The sequence below is a fragment of the Spermophilus citellus genome, assembly GCF_964194105.1.
Source record: "Spermophilus citellus genome assembly, chromosome: 17".
Classification (NCBI taxonomy): Eukaryota; Metazoa; Chordata; class Mammalia; order Rodentia; family Sciuridae; genus Spermophilus; species Spermophilus citellus.
In genome coordinates, this window is record NC_138199.1 from 52,341,509 (window position 1) to 52,363,723 (window position 22,215).

Below are 22,215 nucleotides of genomic sequence, written 5' to 3' on the forward strand. Positions count from 1 at the left end.
ATAACCTAAGTCAATTTACCTTGTAAATTTCCATGTCCTTGTAAAGTCTTTCATGCCCTAACCGCATTTGCAGCAATTTGTGAATATACGGCAGGATCATATTCAATTTGTTGCCGCTAGCCTTCGTAAGGTCCTTGTCCTAACAACATATCTAGATTTCTCTGAGGATAACTGGCTGCTGCATTTTGCCTAGCCGTCTCCGTGCAAAATTCCTGATTGGCAACCTTCCATAATAAATATTGCCCTCCATTTAGCACAGCTTTACATATGCTAGCCCAATCTGCTGGCGTCATGTCAAACTTGGTAATGGATTTGACCATGCTTACAGTGAAGGGTGCTTGGGGACCATAGGTTGTTACAGCCTCTTTTAGTTGCTTCACTGTTTTGAAATCTAAACTACAGTGAATTCGTTGCCTTCCTGTCTGCTCAAATACAGGGCATGCTAATCTTTGAGGTCCTGTTTCAGGATCCCATCTATCAACTACAGGGGTTGGGAGCCCCCCAGTATATGTTGTCTCTATAGGTGGAGCTGTTGGTTGGACATTTATGCCCTCTGGTGATAGAAAGGTGTTAGTAGCAGCCTCCTGTTGTAACTTTTTTGATAGCCCCTTTTCCTTTAAATTTCTTCTGTCTGACTAACTCAAGAGACCTTCTCTTTTACTTGATCTACTATAGTCTGAACCTCTAACAATTTAGTTAACATTCTTTCGTTTTTCTTTTTACTAATTTCTGATCTACTATAAAGATAATGCAACCCAACAAGATAACACAAAGAACAAAACCAAAACAGAATGAAACAAAAATACAACAAAAAATCGTTTTATCAGTTTTTCTATTTTCCTGACATGTGCATTTGTGGTCTATCTCTATCTGTTCCTCAGGGGCGAACAACTTCAAACATTGAGCCAACCATTTTCCCCAGTTTGCCTGAGAAACTTGAAATAAAACTCTTTATTCCAGAACTCACCGGCACTCTACAAACACTTCCCAGGAACACACTCCCTCCACTAGGCCAATTCTCCTGGAACCCCTGGAGAACTCAACAGGAACTCCAAAGTAGTGGGGGCCCAAGGCAGCAGGATCCGCCCTAATCCGGGAGCCGCCCTTATCCTAGCAGGATCCGCCCTAATCCAGGAGCCGCCCTATTCCTAGAGCAGGGTCACCTTTCAATCATTCCCTCTGGCAAAAATGCCAGGCGTCAACAAATGTTGGCTCTCAACAACAAAAAATTTGAGTTTTAGTTTATCATGAGCTTGTTATGTGACTTTTAACAAATTTTAAAAGAAAAAATTAAAACTTCAGTCTACACTAATGGGAAACAAAGATATTCTTTCAATGATATTTACCCTGTCATCAGGGTAAATATCATTGAAAGAATAGATCCTGGGCTGGCCCTGTAGCTCAGTGGTAGAGCACTTGCCTAGCACTAGGTTCAATCCTCAGCACTACATAAAAATAACATAATAGCCAGGCATGGTGGCAAACATCAGTAATCCCAGTGGCTTGGGACCCTGAGGCAGGAGGATCACAAGTTCAAAACCAGCCTCAGAAACTTAGCAAGGCCCTAAGTGTCTAAATAAAATACAAAAAAGAGTGGTTAAGTGCCCCTGGATTCACTTCCCAGTACCAAATAATAATAATAATATAAACAATAATAATAATTTTCAGCATGGCATCTTAGTTTCATTCTCCTCTGGACATGGAGTCCTGAGTTCTGACTCCTTCAAAGTCAATTCTTTCAGAGGAAAAAAATCTCCTAAACAAAGCTGACAGTTACTACCCAACCACTCAGAATGGGTAAAGTGGGAGAATACTGAGAAGGATGTCTCCCAGTACAGATTTTCAGAAAACAATGTTGTTCTTAGGTCTTCATCTTATCCCAGCCTTCTGTGGTACTCAAATCATGATATGTATCTTGCCAGTAATCTCTTCCATAGGCACTTGGGTTTGACCTTCCTTTCCTCTGCTATGTCACTTACTATTGCTCTATTTTCTCTTTTCCCACACAAGAAGGAATATGTTTGACTAGGAATTTAAAAGATGGATCTCATTATGTACCCTGCTCTTAGGTAATTTTCATAAAGAGCCTGGAAATAATTTTACTTTTTTGTCTTAAAACCAGAAACGGCTGACTCTGATAATCTTTTAAGTGAAATACCTTTGAAAATGAGCCAATCACTGTTTAAGAACTAAATGTTCAGGTTTAATAATTAAATCCTAAATGTTAATAAAACTACAATTGAGAACTTCAAATGTTCAGTTACACTACTTCTTGTCAAATATATCTGATCTTTCTAATCTGTGTCTTTATACCTTCTATCTAGAGACCTACACATTTTAAAAATATTTAGCTCCAATGTCTTATCTTCTATGAAATATTCTCTAATCTTTTCTTTTAGAGGGCATCTCTTTCCTACTACTGTTTTAGATAAAGAAGAATTTTAGATAAATAAAATATCTGTTTTTTTGTGGCACTGGGGACTGAAATGCTAGGAAAATGCTCTACTACTGAGTTACACTCTGAACTTCTTATTTATTGAATATAGTGAACTATCTGACTGGTAAATCATAGAAGAAAGAAGCTTTGTGGTTCTACCTTTTCTACACAAGTATTCTCCAGGGTCAGGCTCTTTCTTGCACGTAGTGAAGTTTTGATTCAAGATAGCACTGCTTGGAATGGGGAGCCATCAATCTACCTGAAAACCTTCAGTTAACAGGTACAGCTTGGCTCACATACTTAAAGTTATCCTCCAACCTTATTTCAACTGTAATGAAACTAATATTTGGGCCCTCATATGCCACTCCTGCTTTCTCCATTTGTCTAGAACTTCAGCAAAAATGAGGGAAGCTTTACTTGGGCCCCTTCAGAAATCACAATATTCTCTAGGTAGGTATGTTCTCTTATTTCCCTATAATTCATAGCACTTTTGATTTTGGTTCTATTACAGAGCTTAATCTTTGTCTTTCTGTTTATTCTTTTTAAAATTTTTTTAACTTGTTTTTTTTAGATGTATATGACAATAGAGTTTATTTTGACATATTATACACACATGGGATATAACTTCTCATTCTTGTGGTTGTACATGATGCACAGTTACACTGGTCATGTATTCATATATGAACACTGAAAAGTAATGTCTGATTCATTTTACTGTCTTTGTGTTGATTCTCTTCTAACTTACTAGACTGTAAGCTTTTAGAAGGTAAATTAGCCATAGTGCCTTATACATGACAAGTTACACAATAAATATTTGGATTAACTGATGGGAAGAGCTTGTTTCTTTAATCTAAAAGTAAAGATTTTATGTTTTCTTATTTCTTATTTCTGGTAATATTCATTCTAAAGTCATACACAGCAATCACCTTTATTCATAGTGCTAGATAACTAATCTTGAAATGAAGATTTTATTTTTCCCTGCCAAATTTCTTCTACAACATGTTGTAAAGGAAATGGAGTTATAATCACCATTTCTGTTCCTTGTATTCCCTAGGATTTTTGAAAGCTAATCACACAGTAACAGTAACTTAAACATACTGAATACCTTCATACTGTGCACAGAGCACCTCTGTAGGCATTATTTATATATCATTTAACTCTCATAACAATGCTAAAAAGAAAGATTCATTTTTATCTCCACTTTGTAAGAAAACTGAGGTACAGAGATTAAACACATTTTTCAACATCACATAGCTTTAAGCAGTGATCTCAGATAAAATTAGAACTAATGAAGAAATTAGCATTGCCCCAACTAAGCAGTGTATTGCATGTTAGTAATTAGAAAAAGGTTGAACTTTTTCTTTTTTTTTTTTTCCCCTTGCGGGTGCTGGGCCTCACACACATACTAGGGCAAACACACTACCACTAAGCTACATCCCAGTCTTTTTTATTTATTTTTATTTTGAGATACAGTCTAAATTGTTGAGGTTGCCCTGAAAATTGCAATCCTCATGCCTCAGCCTCCCAATCTGTTGGGAATACAAAGGTAAGATATTTAGAAAATAGCAGATCCTAAATGTTTTATTGGTCATACAATTATGGTCCCTTTCAAATGTATTATCAGCCCTTTTGAAGTTTTTGATGTCATGACTATAAAGTCACCTTCCCTGGCCAGCTGAAAATCACTAGGTTTTTCCTACTCTATCTAAAAGAGACTTTCTCATTGTTGGTTTTGTCAGTCTTCAAGAGGCCCTGAAGCAGCTCCTCTTCTGTTGTTCCACAATTTTATGTTCACATATAAGACTGATTTTCTCATGTAAAGAAAAGGTATTCTGATCTCTAGTTTGCTAAGTATTCCTCTTCTTCTCTCTTTTTTTTTTATATTTATTTTTTAGTTTTGGTGGACACATCTTTATTTTTTTATGTGGTGCTGAGGATCGAACCCAGCGCCCCACACATGCCAGGCGAGCGCGCTACCATTTGAGTCACATCCCAGCCCCTTATTCTTTTTTTTAAATATTTTTTTTAGTTGTAGATGAACACAATACCTTTATTTTGTTTATTTTTATGTGGAGCTGGGGATCGAACCCAGTGTCTCACGCATGCTAGGCAACGGCTCTACCACTAAGCAGTGTATTGCATGTTAGTAATTAGAAAAAGGTTGGAACTTTTTCTTCTTTTTTTTCCCCCCCGCCCAGTACTCCTCTTCTTTTCAGCAATGTAGCCCTTTCCCACTTTGTTCTCATACACAGAATATTTACAAAAGCTAATGATGGGGCTGGAATTGTGACTCAGTGGCCGAGCTCTTTCCTCGAATGTGTGAGGCACTGGGTTTGATCCTCAGCACCACATAAAAATAAATGAATAAGAATTAATGGTATTGTGTCTATTCACAACTTAAAAAATTAAAAAAAAAAAAAAAGCTAAATGGGGTAGTGGCTCAGCGGTAGAGCCCTTGCCTACCATGTGAGAGGTACAGGGCTTGATACTCAGCACCACATAAAAATAAATAAAATAAAGGCATTAAAAAAAAAAAAAAAGCTAATGATGTACTTGGTTTAAAAAAATCCAAAAACCCATTATCATATAAGCTGCTAAAATATGGCATATATAACACAATTAAATTTAAAATGAAAAATAAAGCAGCCCACCCAGGACCCAGATATCTAAAAATTTTAAATACAGACAGGAAAACATGGAGCCGAGATGTGAATCCAAGCAGTCAGACTGGTGCCACAGTTTTTCTTAAAACATTAAATATACAATCCTTCAAAATTGTTTTATATTTATTTTATTTTTGTTTTTTTAATGCATCAGTGCTTTAATGCATAATGCCAATTAAGTAAAATTGTGGTATTAGCAATAAAATAGAAGGAATAGAACCAGTTCAAAAATATACTTATGAAAGTATCTTTATTTGTTTTATGATAAAAATGGCACTTCAAACTCAATAAAAAGACTATGGAATGAAGAGTTGTATGACATCAATACAAGGGGAAAATTCAGCTTAAAATTCACCTTATAAACTCCAAGTAGATTAAAAACACAGACATAAAAATTAATACAGACTCTATAGTCTGAATGTTTGTATCCCTTCAAAATTCTGGAACTTTAGGTCCCATGATGATGGTATTAAGAGGTGGAAAAGAAAAGGTGGGGGAGGAGAGTTAAGCCAGGAGCACTTAAATCTTATGAATCAGATTAATTCCCTTACAAAACATGTTTCAGAGAGTAGCCCAGAATTCAGGTATGGAAGTGCATGCCTGTAATCCCAGCAAATTTGGGAGGCTGAGGCAGGAGGATTAAAAATTCAAAACCAGCCTCAGCAATTTAGCAAGGCCCTAAGCAACTTAGTGAGATCCTGCCTCAAAATAAAAAACAAAAAGTGCTGAGGCTGGGATGGGAGCTCAGTGGTTAAAGCGCTTGCCTAGCATGTGTGAGGCACTGGGTTTGATTCTCAGCACTGCATATAAATAAAGGTCCACTGACAACTAAAAAATATTTTTAAAAAGTGCTGGGGAAGTAGTACCTCAGCTCAGTTGCAAAGCCCCCCTGAATTCAATTCCCAGTGCCAAAAAAAGAAAAAAGTATTGAAGCCAGATTTAAAGATAGGTAGTTAGTTTAGTATAGAGTAAAATAGAAAATGAAGGCCATGTTGAGAATGGAGCCTGGAAAAGCAGAGCAGCACTTGGGAAATTGAAATGTTAATGTTCCCAAGGCCCAGAGCCCATCCAGAGAAAATGTTAATGAAGCAGCTTCCAGCAAAACAGATACTTTATTTATCTAAAATTCTTCTTTATCTAAAACAGTAGTAGGAAAGAGATGCCCTCTAAAAGAAAGGATCAGAGAATGTTTCATAGAAGATAAGACACTGGAGCTAAATATTTTAAAAATGTGTAGGTCTCTAGATAGAAGGTATAAAGACAGATTAGAAAGTTCAGATATATTTGACAAGAAGTAGTGTAACTGAACATTTGAAGTTCTCAATTGTAGTTTTATTAACATTTGGGATTTAATTATTAAACCTGAACATTTAGTTCTTAAACAGTGATTGGCTCATTTTTCAAAGGTATTTCACTTATAGATGCTAATCCAAAAGTCCTTCCTACCCAGATTACTCCTTTGGCCCACCTGTCGCCCACCCTTTGGGCCTTCCCACCTACATTCCATCACTGAAAGATAACAGAACAAAGGACAGGAATGCAGGAAAGCTGAAAGAAGACCTTAGCTATAAAAAGGAGAACACATCCGCCCTTCCACCTATTCCACCTCTTGGGTCCCCTTCTTCCTCCGGAGAAATCTTTTATGCTATCCTTTAATAAAGCTTCTAAACTTGCCTCGGCATGCTTCTCTGGTGTTATACTTTAGCACTGGGGAAGCAAGGACTCATCACTGGTAAACAGTGGTACCAGTATCACTAAAACTAAAGAATTTACTAGTAAAAAAGTTACCTATAATTTTTTTTTCTTCTTTTTTTTTCTTCTTCTTGGCTTCACAACTGTATTCTCTCACTGTTCTGGATGCCACAGTCCAAAATTAGTATCACTGGGCCAAAATCAAGGTATAAGCCAGGCCACAAACTCTCTGGAGGTTCTAGGAGAGACTCCATTCCTTGCCTCCTCCAGTTCTGTAGCTTTCTGTGGCTTGCAGTCACATCACTTAAACTAGTTTTTTTTTTTTTTTTTTGTACAGAGCATGAACCCAGGAGCATTTTCCACTGAGCTACCTCTATCCCTTTTATTTTATTTTGAGACAGGATCTTACAAAGTTGCTGAGGCTGTCTCAAATTTGTAATTCTCCTCTGTCAGCTTCCCTAGGCACTGAGATTAGAGGCATGCACCCTGACACCCAACTAAATGCCAGTATTCTTTAAGAGGAGGATTTCAATTTCTTTTCTTTTTCTTCTTTTTTTTTTTTTTGAGTTGTAGATGGACAAAATGCCTTTATTTTATTTGTTTATTTTTATGTGGTGCTAAGGATCAAACCCAGTCCTCACACATGCTAGGCAAGACTCTGCCACTTTTTGTAATTGTCAGTAGGCCTTTATTTTACTTAATTTATATGTGGTGCTGAGAATTGAACCCAGGGCCTCATACATGCTAGGCAAGCGCTCTAACACTGAGCTACAACTCCAGCCCTTCATTTTCTTTCTTTCTTTCTTTTTTTTTTTTTTAATATTTACTTTTTAGGTGTAGTTGGACACAATGCCTTTATTTTATTTACTTATTTTTATGTAGTGCTGAGGATCGAACCCAGGGCCTCCCAGGTGCTAGGCGAGTGCTCTACTGCTGAGCTACAACCCTAGCCCCCCCACCCATTTTCTTTTAAAAGCACTAAAGTGTAATATATTTCATATAAGCCATGTGAGGATAAAAAAAAGTATAAAACTTCTCATGAAAAATGGTTCTTATCACTTTCCCATACAGTATCACAGCATTTACCAGAATACTAGATTATTTTTCTTACATGTAATTCTTCCTAACTAACTCCTCAAGGCAGAGACAGTATCTTGGAGCACCTTTGTACACCCAACACCTATCAATCTGACACACAGTATATGCTAAGTAAACAGAAGTAAACTCCTTCTAAGAGCATAACCTGGTTTTCTGTACTTTGATTTTCTGATCTCTAGACAAAGTCAGATAAACTATGAAATCCAAACATATTTGCTCTTGATAGCTTAATGGTAGCTTAGTGTGTTATGGTAGCTTTATTAGTGAAACAGAATGTATTTCATCAGGTAAATAAAATACCTATACATTAGGTGCTGTACATCAGATACTGTGCTTTGTTTCTAGGAATAAAATATCCAAGATAACTTGAGAAGATTGGTATCGATTTTATAATATGTTAAATGCATGGTATGTAAATGTATTTCCCCTTGGAGAACAGGATGCAAATAAGACACCTTCGTCTTTCCTATCCCAGTGTTTAATTTAACAGAAATTTATATTACTATCTCTTAGGAATCTTATATGAAACACTCAATTCCAGATTTACTCTTAATCCAAGGATGAGGTAGTTTAAGAGATGAGAATTGTGTCACTTGCAATTTTGAAGATCACCCATGTTACCTGTTTATCTCTAGAAGGAGCAGCAGTCACAATAAATAATGAATGAAATTTGGTTTTAATTCTCTCTCCTTAATAATGTTCCCTTAACTTAGGGGGCACTAGTAACAAGCAAGAGTTTGATATCTGATTTTTAATTAACATTAATCCAATTCCTATTATGATAAGAAAATAGATTATGAAAATCTTCTTTCAAAGCTGTAAAAAGAGTGGTTTTCCCCAAGGCTCAATGTGTGTTTGTAGTAGAACTAAGATTAGATCCCTTGAGAAAGAAATTTTTTTTTTATTCTATATTGGGAATTGACCTAGAGACACTCACCACTGAGTGACATTCTCAGCCCTTTCTGTTCTTTTGAGATTCAGTCTTGTTAAATTGCCCTTCCACCTCAGCCTACCAGGTCACTGGGATTACAAGTGTGCACTACCAAGCCTGGCTCTGAAATCTTGGTTCCTATATATAAGAAACCAGATGAAATTTATGGCCCTTAGAGCCTATAATCTACCTTTTGAGACATAATCTAAATATAATTATTCTAGGGTCCTTGCCTAGCATGTGTGAGACCTTGTTAGAAGCCCTATACTATCCTCCCCAAAATAATAAAAATAAAATAAAATAGGGCTGGGTTTGTGGCTCAGCAGTAGAGTGCTTGCCTAGGACATGCGAGGCCCTGCATTCGATCCCTCAGCACCACATAAATATAAATAAATAAAGGTATTGTGTCCAACTACCTCTAAAAAATAAATATTAAATAAATAAATAGACAAATAAATAAAATACAATTAATCTTTCTTAAGGAATATGCTGGCCTCGGTAAAGTTGCAATTTTTTGTTGCTGTTGTTGGGCTTTAAAAAATTATATCTAGATTTGGAAAGCTTCTTTGTATAACATGAGTCAGCTGTGACTAAGAATACTGAATATTAATGAAGCCTCTTATCCTGCAGTTATAATTTTTTTTGAGAGAGAGAGAGAGAGAGAATTTTTTAATACTTATTTTTTAGTTTTCGGCGGACACAACATCTTTGTATGTGGTGCTGAGGATCGAAACCGGGCCGCATGCATGCCAGGTGAGCGAGCTACCGCTTGAGCCATATCCCCAACCCCCTGCAGTTATAATTAATGTTAATATACTAGGAAAGTTATAGCAATAAATAAATGTTCTAATTAACCAAGGAGAATTCCAAATATACCAGTTTTCTTTTCTATATGTGGGTTGCAGAAGTAAGTTGTGATGAATATTTTTCAACATGTGCCTTCCTTACCTGAAGAATATGCAATTTTCAAAAACCCACTAAGGGTACTAGTAACACTACGCTTTTAAAAAAAAATAAATATATCTCTTCTTATCTGTGTTCAGTCACACAAAAAAAGTTGTAACTATTTTCTACAAATCAGAAAAGAAAGAACAATCAGTAAATGTCAATTTACAATTTGGTGCCAGATTTTCCACTTAAGAGACATTTACCCATATTTGCCTAACAATGAGTACAATAACAGCTGGAGTAAACTTCACATTAAAACACTGCTAAATTATTATTGCTCAACTACACTGATTAAAACACATAGATACTCTTATTTTATAAACCTAGTATATAAAACTGAATCAGATGAATAAAGAAATGATAGGTTGTACTCCCCCCTTTGTAAAAAGATTCTGTATTTAAATTGCATGTTCTTTTAAAAATTGAAAATATTGAAAAAGTCTATTTACAAACATTTCTACACAACATAATAATAGGCATCATTTGTTGAGCTCTTATTGTATAGTAAACAACTTGCTAAATGCTATATAATCATCATATAATTTAATATAATCCAGTAAAGTATTTTATACCTTTTTTAGAAACTGAAAATTTGAAACAGATTAAATAACTTGTCCAAGGTCTTAAAAGACAGTGATTAGCAAAGTAGAGTTCAGCCTCAGACTTCAAAGCTAATGCTCTTAAATAGGTTCTGTATGTAAATATAAATTGCATAAATCCTATGAAATTGAATCATAGTACACCAAACTCCATTATATCACAAAATCATTATATCCACTTCTCACTCCCATGGCAAAGATGTTATTAAGTCAGCTTATACTGCAGATATTTTCCCCCACTGTCAGCCTTAGTTTTTTTGTTTATTTATTAGAATTCAGGGTAGAAACAAGCAGAAATTCAGGGGCTGGGGTTGTGGCTCAGTGGTAGAGCGCTCGCCTAGTGCGGGTGAGGCACTGGGTTTGATCCTAGCACTACATAAAAATAAATAAATAAAAATAAAGGCACTGTGTCCACCTACAACTAAAACAAACAAACAAACAAACAAGCAGAAATCCAAAGCAGTGTAAGATAAAATTACAAAGCTAATGGGCTTTTTTTTTTTTTTTTTTTACTAGCACTTAGAAATAAAGTAATTTAAGAATAAAAGCAGGGCTGGGGATGTGGCTCAAGCGGTAGCGCGCTCGCCTGGCATGCGTGCGGCCCGGGTTCGATCCTCAGCACCACATACCAACAAAGATGTTGTGTCCGCCGAGAGCTAAAAAAATAAATATTAAAAATTTAAAAAAAAAAGAACAAAAGCAATAATTGACCATCTAATATGTTTAAAGGATCACAGAATTTTCACAGAAGGAACCTGAGAATTGAGACAATGGATGTCCACAGAGGTAACTTACCCAAGGTCACCTAGGTACCAGTAACACTAGAATTTCACTAGAACGTATACATGTACAGAAATATACAAATGAATATGAGTACTTTTTAAGCCAGGCATGATGACCACACCTGAAATTCTTACTATTTGGGATGCAGTAAGATTGCTTGAGCCTAGAAATTCAAGGCCAGTATGAGCAACACAACAAGATCCTGTCCAGAATACTTTTTGTTGATACTGAGAACTGTACCTAGAATGGGTTCTACCATTGAGCTATACTCCCAACTCTATTTATTTATTTATTTATTTAGAGATGGGGGTCTGACTATGTTGCCCCAGCTGGCCTTGAACTCCTGGGCTTCAAATGATCCTCTTGCTTAAGCCTCCTGAGTAGCTGAAACTAAAGGTCCATGTCAGGCACCACACCAAACAAAAAGGATATATTCTAACACAGATCTCTGGAAATCCTTGCTAACACTTAAATTGTTCACCTGGTGGGAAATGCAAATCACCCTTCACCCTTTTCCTTTTCTTCACCCACTACTAAAGAAAAAGAAGGAAAAACAAAACAAGTTTTTTCTTGATAAAAGCAATTCAGGATACAGTGAGTAGATTACTTTCCTTGGGCCTATCAAACAAAGGTTCATATATTCATAAGAATAGGTACTCTACATTTAACGTGTCTTCTAAAAATATTTCTCTTTTCTTTTTGCCTACTTCTCCTGCCACATAAAATTCCTTACTCTGCAAACATAGAATACCCAGATTAGCTAGACCTATGGCATCTTATTAATGTAAATTTTAAGTAAAACTGAGAATGCTTTTCCAGTTTACTCTTTGAAATGACTACTTAATTATATCAGCTGGCATTCTCCAGTAGATCAGAAATTCACAGCAATAAACACCCCAGTACTTTATCTGGTTCATTTAGTTGTATTAAGTTTGGGCAAGCATTTGATATACTACCAGGCTCCTCCTCCATATTATTAGATATAATTTTTGACTTAGCACCAAAGTAATATCTAAAACTGATTTACTACTTCCTTTCACGGAATTCTATTTCCCTTCTTTAGTTTTGACTAAAAATTCCTGACATTAAGGACAAACAAGAAGAAATCGCCAGTACTGGTTTTATATCTACCAAGTCCTTGCCTACCTGATCTAATAGGTGATTTTAACATTATAGCAATTTAAGAAACTGAGCAAAAATAAACTGAATTAAGTACATTTTATTTATTTCTTCTTGTTTTGTCCTTAATGTCAGGAATTTTTAGTCAAAATTTACAACTGTCAGATATAAAGCTTAGTAAGGTCAACAGATAATTATAAAATCAATTTGAAAAAACATCAGACAAGGGCTGGGGTTGTGGCTCAGTGGTAGAGAGCTCGTCTGGCATGTGTGAGGCATTGGGTTCAATCCTCAGCACCACATAAACATAAATAAATAAAATAAAGGTATTGTATCCATCTATAACTAAAAAAAAAATTTAAAAAAACATTTGTAACTCACATGCCTACTGTAATAGTTATTCGATATTTTCCAAAAATAACTATCCAGTAAAGTCATTCTCTTAACAGAAAGTCTTCAAAAGCTAATGGAAATTTGTTTGGTATATATTACATTTTAATATATTTGAATATATAATTTTCACTGACAAGTGACCTAAAACATAAAAATATAAGACTCCAAAAGTGCTTTGTTTTTGAAGCTGAAACCAAGTAAAAATCCTATGGCATAGTAAAGTATCACCATCTATTGTTAGTTATGAGTAAAATAAAACCATTTTATTAAATGAATTCAAATGCATTGAGACATAAAACTATATAATCACCGTTGGATGCATTTGGGTGAGGGTCTAATCTAAAAATTCACTAAATCTGAATGATCACATAGCAAAACAGATAACTATGCAGAAGCAGCTAAATTTGGTAGCATAGGGGCATTCTTTCTTCTCCTTCCCTCCCTTAGATTTTCCTGGAGTCATGGAATTTTTTACTTTGAACATCTAAAAATACCCTTCTAAAACCACAATAGTATACTAGTTAGATTACTAAAATTTTCAACTCAGTTTCCAATCTGTCACCAGTTGGGAAACAGTAATCTAAGGAACAGCAATGAAATCCTTAGCCTATAACAAAGGTACTTATTAATTTGTAAGGAAAAATGAGACCAAAATTTGAAACAAGACAACTGTGGAGATTAAAATAGAAAGATTTTCCCCAGCAACTGAGGAGTCTGAAGCAGGAGGATCACAAGTTCAAAGCCAGCCTCACCAACTTAGGCCCTGAGCAACCTAGCAAGACCCTGTCCCAAAATAAAAAATTAAAAGTATGTGGCTCAATGGTTATGTGGCCCTGGGTTCAATCCCCAGTACCAGATGCTGCTGCTGCTGCTGATGATGATGATAATAATAATGCAAAAAATAAAATAAAATGAAGATTAAAACATAAAAGTACAAAACTTTAAAAGTGTTCATTCTCTAACAGAAATACTGAATCAATGAATGAAAATCATCATAAAAAGATTATATCAAAGAATATAGAATTTAAGCATCAAGAATAATTTTCCAAAGTTTTTGCACAGTGAAGACTATTAGACAATGGTTTTCAATTTGTTAACAAAATTTGTTGGATCTACTAGTGCCCGTCCCACTGCAAGGATTTTTTTTTTAATATTTTTTTTATTTTTTAGTTGTAGTTGGACACAATATCTTTATTTTATGTATGTGGTGCTGAGGATCGAACCCAGGGCCTCGCACGTGCTAGGTGAGCACTCTACCGCTGAGCCACAACCCAGCCCCAACTGCAAGGATTTTTAAAGAATGAAACAAGTCCAAGCTATGTTGGTGCCTATAAACCCAGCTACTCAGGAGACTAAGGCAGGAGTATTACTTAAGCCCAAGACTTGGAGGCTGACTTGGATAGCATAGGGAGACCACCACCTCAAAAACAACAACAAAAAACAGAACAGTGAGGTGGGGCACACCTATAATCCAAGTTACTAGGGAGTCTAAGGCTAGAGGATCAAAACTGGAGGCCAGCCTCTGCAAATTCAAGACCAGGCACAGTGGTACCATTCCTATAATCCCAGCAATGTGGGAGGCTAAATTAGAAGCCAAGCAGGAGTATCACAAATTTAAGGTAAGCCTGAGTAACTCAGTGAGACCCTGTCTCAAAAATATAAACAAACAAACAAACAAAGGACTGGGGATGCAGCTCAGTGGTAGAGTTCCCCTGGGTTCAATTCCCAGTACCAGGAAAAGAAACAATGACAATTTATAGGATTCTGGAACAAAAGTTACTTGAATGATTTATTCTAATTCCCTTGTTTTGCAGAAGAGAAATGAAAAGAAATAACAAGTCAGAGAAGTGAAAAGAAATAACCAAAATCCCAGTTAGTCCATGGCAAAAATTGAGATTAATGAATATCCAGGTCTCTTAACTCCCAATGTAGTTTTTTTTTGTTTGTTTGTTGCTTTTTTTTTTTTTTTTGGCATGCCACCTTTTATGACTTCTATTATTTTGGATAAATTGAATTGACAAAATGAAGAAAGCAGGAAAAGAACTATAACAGCCTAGTGTTACAGAACATGTGATATTATAGATTTACAAGAAAAGCAGTGAGATACAAGGAATAACAGTAACAAATATGGATTTAAAGTGCATATTACTTGGAGCATATTACTTCCTAACTTACATGAGACTTAACATCTCCAGGCACAAATTAAATTTTAAAATGATATGTGAATGTCAGCTAATATTACCAATATGACATTTTTAAAAAATGTTAGGCTTTTTAAAATTTTTTATATTTAGTTGTAGTTGAGCACAATATTTTTATTTTATTTTATTTATTTTTATGTGGTGCTGAGGATCGAAACCAGTGCCTACAAAGAGTGCTCTACCACTGAGCCACAACCCCAGCCCCTAAATGTTAGGGTTTTTAATGAGCCCTAAGTAAGATAGAACTTCCCCCTCAAGAGTCAAAATGTAGCTATTAAGAGTATGACAAAGTGAAAAAGTTTAACTGAAAAAAAATCTAAACTTGAATCTGAGGGCTCGTCTAGATATTTCCCATAGGATGTTAAGATAATGTTATTTAATGCACTTAAAATGAAGGGTAGACTCATTCTTTTTAGAGCAAATACAAAACTAAATATACTGGATGAAGAACTTTAGGAAAGTACATTCCCACATATTTTATGGGCTTTATGGTGAGTTATGCAGAACAGGATAAAGAGTGGAATTTTTAAAAATGCAGACTGAAATCTTGGCTCTCCCACTTTTAACCTGAACACATATCAGGCCCTCACTTTCCTCAACTGTAAAACATAATTGTGAGAAACAGAACTGAGATGGCTGGGGATGTGGTTCTGTAGTAGAGCACTTGCCTAGCATGCATGAGGCCCAGGGTTCAATTCCCCACCCAACCAAAAATAAATAACTGAGGTAAAACATTTTGCTCAGTCCGGGTGAGACGCATTCAATAACTATCACTAAATTTGAAAGGAAATTATCAAAATTGGCCAAAAAAAGTTCATTATAAGTAATACTGTAAGTATTTGAACGATGAATTCCATTTAAGTGACTAACACAGTTTAACATATTCTGTCAACGTACAAAGGATATTCATTGAATATATATTTAATGCCAAGGTAACAAAGGAAGGAATGACATCTAGATTTCTTTTAACTATTCAACAGTAACAAACTACTAGAATAGACATTTACTCTAACTATTCTACAGAGTGCTACATATCTGGCCACTCTCTTGGCTTACTTATTTATTTGATACTGGGGATTGAACTCAGGGTCACTCGACCATCAAGTCACATCCCTAGCCCTATTCTGTATTTTCTTTAGAGACAGAGTTTCACTGAGTTGCTTAGCACCTCCCCCATTGCTGAGGCTGACTTTGAACTCCGGCCTTAGTTCCTCCAGCCCCTGGGATTACAGGCGTGTGCCACAGCGCCAAACTTAGTTTTAACTTCCATTTTTTAAAATACATTTTTAAAAAATTGTAGTTGGACACAATACCTTTATTTTATTTATTTTTATGTGGTGCTGATTATCGAACCCAGTGTCTCATGCATGCTAGGCAAGCTCTCTGCCACTAAGCTACAGCCCCAGCCCTCCATTTTTTTTTTAACTGCAGTTCTATGCCCGTATGTGAGATTAAACCATGTGGCCTCCAGATACAACATTCAAAAGCATACAGAATAAAACATTTCCTAAGATGAATCATCTATGGAAAGATCATAAGTTTGAGTTATTCACCGCCCCCCGCCAAATTTTTTCTTTTTGTATTAGTCCTAACTGCTATTTGAAATTAGTCATTATTATTTGCAAAAACAGTGAGGTATAAGATTTCCTGAACTCAGAAAAATTCTCAAAGATCAACTATCTACAATCATAAAAATTACCAGCTATTTAAAAAGCAATCTGGGTCTGGGGATGTGGCTCAAGCGGTAGCGCGCTCGCCTGGCGTGTGTGCGGCCCAGGTTCGATCCTCAGCACCACATACAAACAAAGATGTTGTGTCCACCGAAAACTAAAAAAAAAATAAATATTAAAATTCTCTCTCTCTGTCTCTCTCTCTCTCTTAAAAAAAAAAAAAAAAAAGATGTTTACAATCTACAAAGCTTAAGGATCCCCAACAAACCTCAAGCGCGATGTATAACTACTGGAATGCAAATCACACCTAGGCTCCTCACCATTAAACCAGAGAAGGCAGTGGAAAGATGGCAGCCCCTCCACAATTGGCAGTCTTAACCAATTGCAATTAAAATATTAAAAAAAATAAAAATAAAAAGCAATCTGTAATTTTGAGGTGTTTGGGGCCGGAGCTGTGGCTCAGTGGTAGAGCTCCTACCATGTGTGAAGCACTGAGTTCGTTCCTCAGCACCAAATAAATAAATGGAATTGTGTCCATCTACAACTTAAAAAATTTTTTTTTTTTAATCTTGTTTTAGGGCAGGGTTCGCTGGTGCACTTCTGTAATCCCAGCGGCTTGGGAGGTGGAGGCAGGGCCAGAGGCGGAGGCAGGGGGATCTAGAGTTCTAAACCAGCCTCAGTAATTTAGCAGTGAGGAAGCAACTCAGTGAGACCCTCTCTCTAATAAAATACAAAACAGGGCTAGGGATGGGGCTCAGTGGTCGAATACCTTTGAGTTCAATTCCCAATACCCCCCCCCCGCCCAAAAAAAAAAAACTGTTTTAGGATTGGGGATGTGGTTCAGTGGTTAAGTAGCCCTGGGTTTAAACCCTAGTACCCCACCCCCCCAAAAAAAATTTTAGACATGAAAAGCCTGTCTTATTTACCTATATCTTTTATTGAAAGTAAACAGTTGAAATATTTTCAATAAATTTATTGCTTTATAAGAGACCTGTAATGCCAGCAACTTAGGAGGCTGAGGTAGGAGGATCCAAGTTTGAAGTCAACCAGAGTCACTTAGTGAGGCCCTAAGCAGCTCTGCAAGACCATGTCTCAAAATAAAAAATAAAAAGGACTGGGGATGTAGCTCAGTGGCTAAGCACCCTTGGATTCAGTCCCCAGTATCAAAAAAAATAAAATAATAAGAGTCCAATTGACTGGTTGTCTTATTACTTATAAATTAGATCAATAAAGAGATAAGTAGTTTTAAGAAATACTCAGATATTGAAAATTCTAACAGTTCATCTAGACATTATTCATTTTATTCTGACATGGAACACTTCACATACTGATTGAATAATTTTTGGCTTATAAACACTGTAATCATGAACAGTATAAAGGTTCAGGCTGAAGATGTGTTTCAGTGGGGCAGTGCTTGCCTAACAATGCACAGAAGTAAAAGTAAAGGAGGTTTCTCACCTTATTCTTTTCAGCTTCTCAGATCATACTTAGAAAGCCTTAGCTGCCTGCTACATAGTAATCAAGGTAAATAGCTACACTTAATAAAGCAATAAATTTTCTTGTTATTTTTACTATGCCAGCACTACAGATAAAACTGTAAAACTATAACAAAAACAGAAAATAGCAATGTAATTTTTAAGTACACACCACAAGAGAATTCTTTCCAACAATTCAATGACCTAAAGTGGACAAAAAAATGATAAAAGAACTAATTGCAGTGGCAAAAAGCTATCTTGGCCTGGGGATGTGGCTCAAGTGGTAGTGCGCCCGCCTAGCATGCGTGAGGCACTGGGTTCGATTCTCAGCACCCAGTAAAAATAAAATAAAGATATGTGTCCACCTAAAACTAAAAAATAAACATTTAAGGAAAAAAAAAGCTATCTAAGCCCCACTTAATATTCAGGATTTGGAGCTTCTGATTCCCCTTAAATGACAAATGTCTATTCAGTAATTTTAATGACATTCTGGACTTTCACAGTAATGCTGAATATGAAACCACCATTAATTGGTCTGGGCTTTGTACATTAGAGCAACATAACATCCTACTGAGATAACATCAAATAATATCTAATACTTCTTCCCATTTTTTTTCTTTGGGTGGTGCTGGGGATTAAACTCAGGACCTTGTGTAGATGAGGCAAACACTCTAGCAACTGAGCTATATCTCCAGTCCGCCTCCCCATTAAATTTTATATGAAAACTCTAAGCTGCACTCAGTGGCATGCACAGGCCTGTAATCCCAGAGACTGGGAAGGCTGAGGCAGGAGGACAGCAAGTTCAAAGCCAGACTCATCAATTTAGCAAGGCCCTAAGCAACACAGCAAGACCCTGTCTCTAAATAAAATATAAAAATGGGGCTGCAGATGTAGTTCAGTGGCTCAGTGGCTAAATGACCGTGGGCTTAATCCCTGGTACCACAAAACAAAAACTCTAAGGCGAACAATTCCTTAATTTTCCCCATTTCTCACCCACAACTTAACACTGTAGCTTAAACTTCCTCCAAATGTATCCTATCTAGTCTTTGGGGATAATTTCAAATATTTTCATCGCAAGCATTTAAAGAAATTAAACAGACTAAACTGCAGACCCTTAAGTAAGATATTTCACCCTCTGCACAGAGTTGGTGAGTTTCCTAAAGTTTTTGTCCTACACTTACAATTTCATCTTTTGAGTGAAAACGAAGAAAAACACCCAATGAGATGTACACTGAGCCGTGAGTGATCCCAGGTCAGCCTGATTCTCTGCCAGAAAAGGCCAGATAAGATTTACTCTTCTTTTTGTTGTATAAGTTTCTCTCTCTCTTATCCTCTCAATCAATCTTCCTGTACATGATTATACTATTGTAATTCGTCAGTAATTACAATACTTCACTTTCAAAGGAATGCCTTCCCCACTTGGTGACTACTCTTTAAAGATACTTGGACACTTCACATTTCTCAATTCCATGACCAACTATAAACCTCGCTCACCGGAGGAGGTAAAGTTCCTAGGAGACCACAAGATCCCAAAGGATTTTCTAAAATCTCTCAGATCTTCGTCCCAATCTCAAACCACATAGACAGCTAAGGGTTCCCACAAACAATGAGATACAAAAGTCAAGACTAAACGGAAAGAAGAGGAAGTATCCGAACAATACTCAAACTCAACACAGGACCGAAAACCCACAGTCTCCTCTATCATCCCACTCGGTTACCCCCACTACCCTAGTTTAATCAAGGTCTTAAACTCGAGAAATGGCCCCTCACCGGTCATTTCTCCGCTCGACCGATGGGAAACGATCCACGAAAGTGGCAGGAAGAAAAAGCTCGCTCCGGCCGGTCGGAGCCGTGATGCTTTTTCTGCCGAGTGGAAGGAGGCAAGCCAAGGGTGTGTAAAGAATGGAAAGCTGAGTGATCAGGGGGGAGGGGGGAATTAGGGCGCCAGAGCTAATCCCCCGCCGTGGCGCTCGGTGGGAAGGGGCAGCAGGCGTGCTCCCTGGAGAGCTAGGCAAGCCGGGCGGCGCTGGCTTTCCGGTCAAGAGAAGGGGAGTGAGGGCTGGCAGCCCTGCCGGTGGTGGGTGGCGCCAGACAAGGGAGGAGGCTCAGAGAGGAGCGAACGAACGTTTCGTAGGAGTGCGGGACTGGCCTTTCTAGTTGCCCGAGCCCCCCGAGCTCATACCTCAAACCTGCTCTTGGTCACTCCGTTCACGTCTCTCCTCATGAGGCCGGCGGGTGCGGCCCGGGCCGGGCGCTGCGGCGTGCGGAGTGCAAACACAGGGGCCCAGGGCAGGCCCAAGAGTTCCGGGACCGGGAGCCGGCAGCGGAGGGGCAAAGCAGGGGGCGTCGGAAGGGCAGCAGAGACTTCTAGGCTACTGAAGGGCCTCCGCCACCTACCGCGGCTCCAGCGGCCGCGACGACTGCTCGTCGCTAGCTCGGCTCTCTCCTCAGCCTCAACTTCAACCCAAAACAAAAACACTCCCCACCTGCCAGCAACGCCGCTCCTCATTGGGCAGAGCCGCCGGAGCCTCAGAACGCCGGGGGAGGGGGAGGAGCGCGCGGCGACGGTGCGAGACCACCCCTCCCCCACCACGGGCGCAGCCCCTGACGGTGTGCTCGCGAGCAGCTGGAGCTCGGCGGCAGTGGTGGCTCGACCCCCTCCCGCCTCCGAGGCAGGCCAGCCCACCGGGAGAAGGCGAGGCAGGGAAGTGCCTAAGTGTCTATGTGTTTGTGTAGGGGGGTTGTGGGGCGGGAGCAAGTGCGCGCGTGCTCGTGGACTCGTGAAGGAGTGGAAAGCAGGAGGACAGCACACCGCACCGGAGCCCCCTTTTGGCCCAGAACCCTTCTCCTCCCCTCCGCGGGCAAACAGGCACGCACCTACCCACAGGGAACCTGAGCTTTCGGCCTAGTCCTCTCAAACCCTAGTCTTGTCACTAACTCCCCTGTACCCGGGGATGGCTCACACATCATCTCTAACCACCCAACTCCCATCCTCTATCACTCACTGTCGCCTTGAACCCAAAGTGCAGGAGGCGGTCCCTGCTTGGAGCCATTTTCCTCCTCTTTTTGGATGTCTCTAGATTGGGGCAGTAATGCCGTCGCCGCCGCCGTCGTCACCGCTGCCGTAGTTGCTGCTGCCGCTGCCGCCGCCTTCCCCGCCCCAGTGAATTGCATTACGGGGTGCTGCAGGGAGGCCTGGGGGTCCGCTGCGGGGCGGGTGTCTCCCAGTGCATGGCTCGGAAAGGCTGGGCCTAATTAGGCTCAGGGGGAGGCCGAGTGCCGGGTTCTGCTGTGGGGGTGGCCGCGAGGCCACACCTCAGGCCTGAGGGTCAGAGGGTGCCGGGCTAGAGCTGGGCTACCATTCCTCCGGCAGGGGGAGGGGTGCGCATCAGTAGGGTAGGGGCGGACGAGCCAAAAGTGCCTTTGGCTTCCCCGCCCCTCCGGAGCTGCTGGCGCCCAATGGGCTTTAGTGCCTGTCCGCCCTCCAATCAGGGCACTGGTTGGTGAGAACCTGAGACTGACGCAACTTTGGCGGGAGAAACAAGCGTGTGAGAGCGAGTAGGCGGGGGCGTTTGCCCAGTAGAAACTGACTTTCGTCACTCTTGGGCGACTTGTGTAGAAGTTGGTCGTGTCATCATACCTCTATATTTTAACAACTAGGTGCTGGAATTTGTGACTGATTCCCATGAACTGAGGCTCAATTAAAAGTTGAGTTGCCCCTTCAAAAGAAACTAAAGAATAATATCCCAAACATTAAATATTATAAACTGTATGAAACCCCAGCAGTCCTTGCAGAAGCAGCAGTACTGCTTATAATTGTTACACTCCCAAAGCAGTTATGAGTTTGTCTTCACACCCCTTTTAATTAGTGGTTTTAGTGACTGTCAGGCTTGTTATGAATCCCATTAAGAAATGAACATTTAAGAGCACCAAGCACTGCACATCGTTAAGGATAAGCATATTTTAGCTGGCTTCTTACCCAACTCTTAAAGCACTTTAATAACCTTTCCTTTATATCCTAATAAGCAAGGAACCCTAGCTTCAGAAAACTCTCAGGTCCACAAACCAAGATCTACATGTTATATTTCCTTTCTAGTCTCAGACACTTTCAATGTTTCTACTTCACTTCCACCAGTGTAACAAAACAGCCTTTAAATTTAGTCACATCTAAGAGCTATTTTCTCCCACATGACTGATCTATGTGAT

The 22,215-nt window shown here is 38.7% G+C and overlaps 1 protein-coding gene across 3 annotated transcripts in view; it reads right to left on the minus strand.

Annotated features, from left to right (window-relative positions):
* FBXL20 (F-box and leucine rich repeat protein 20) overlaps window positions 1-21,868 on the minus strand; it is a 96,015-nt gene extending 74,147 nt beyond the window's left edge. The window contains exons 1-2 of one of the 3 annotated variants that reach the window (XM_081271271.1): window positions 20,192-20,329; window positions 16,564-16,691 (exon numbers count right to left, since the gene is read on the minus strand). Coding sequence is in view for 2 of the 3 variants with exons in the window: in XM_081271269.1 (XP_081127395.1) it covers window positions 20,192-20,518 (327 nt within the window). In the remaining variant the exon portion in view is untranslated. Of the gene's footprint in view, window positions 1-16,563; window positions 16,692-20,191; window positions 20,988-21,014 lie in introns of those variants that run through there. The other 2 variants (XM_081271270.1, XM_081271269.1) reach the window with 2 other exon arrangements.
* Between the last annotated feature and the right edge of the window lie 347 nt (window positions 21,869-22,215).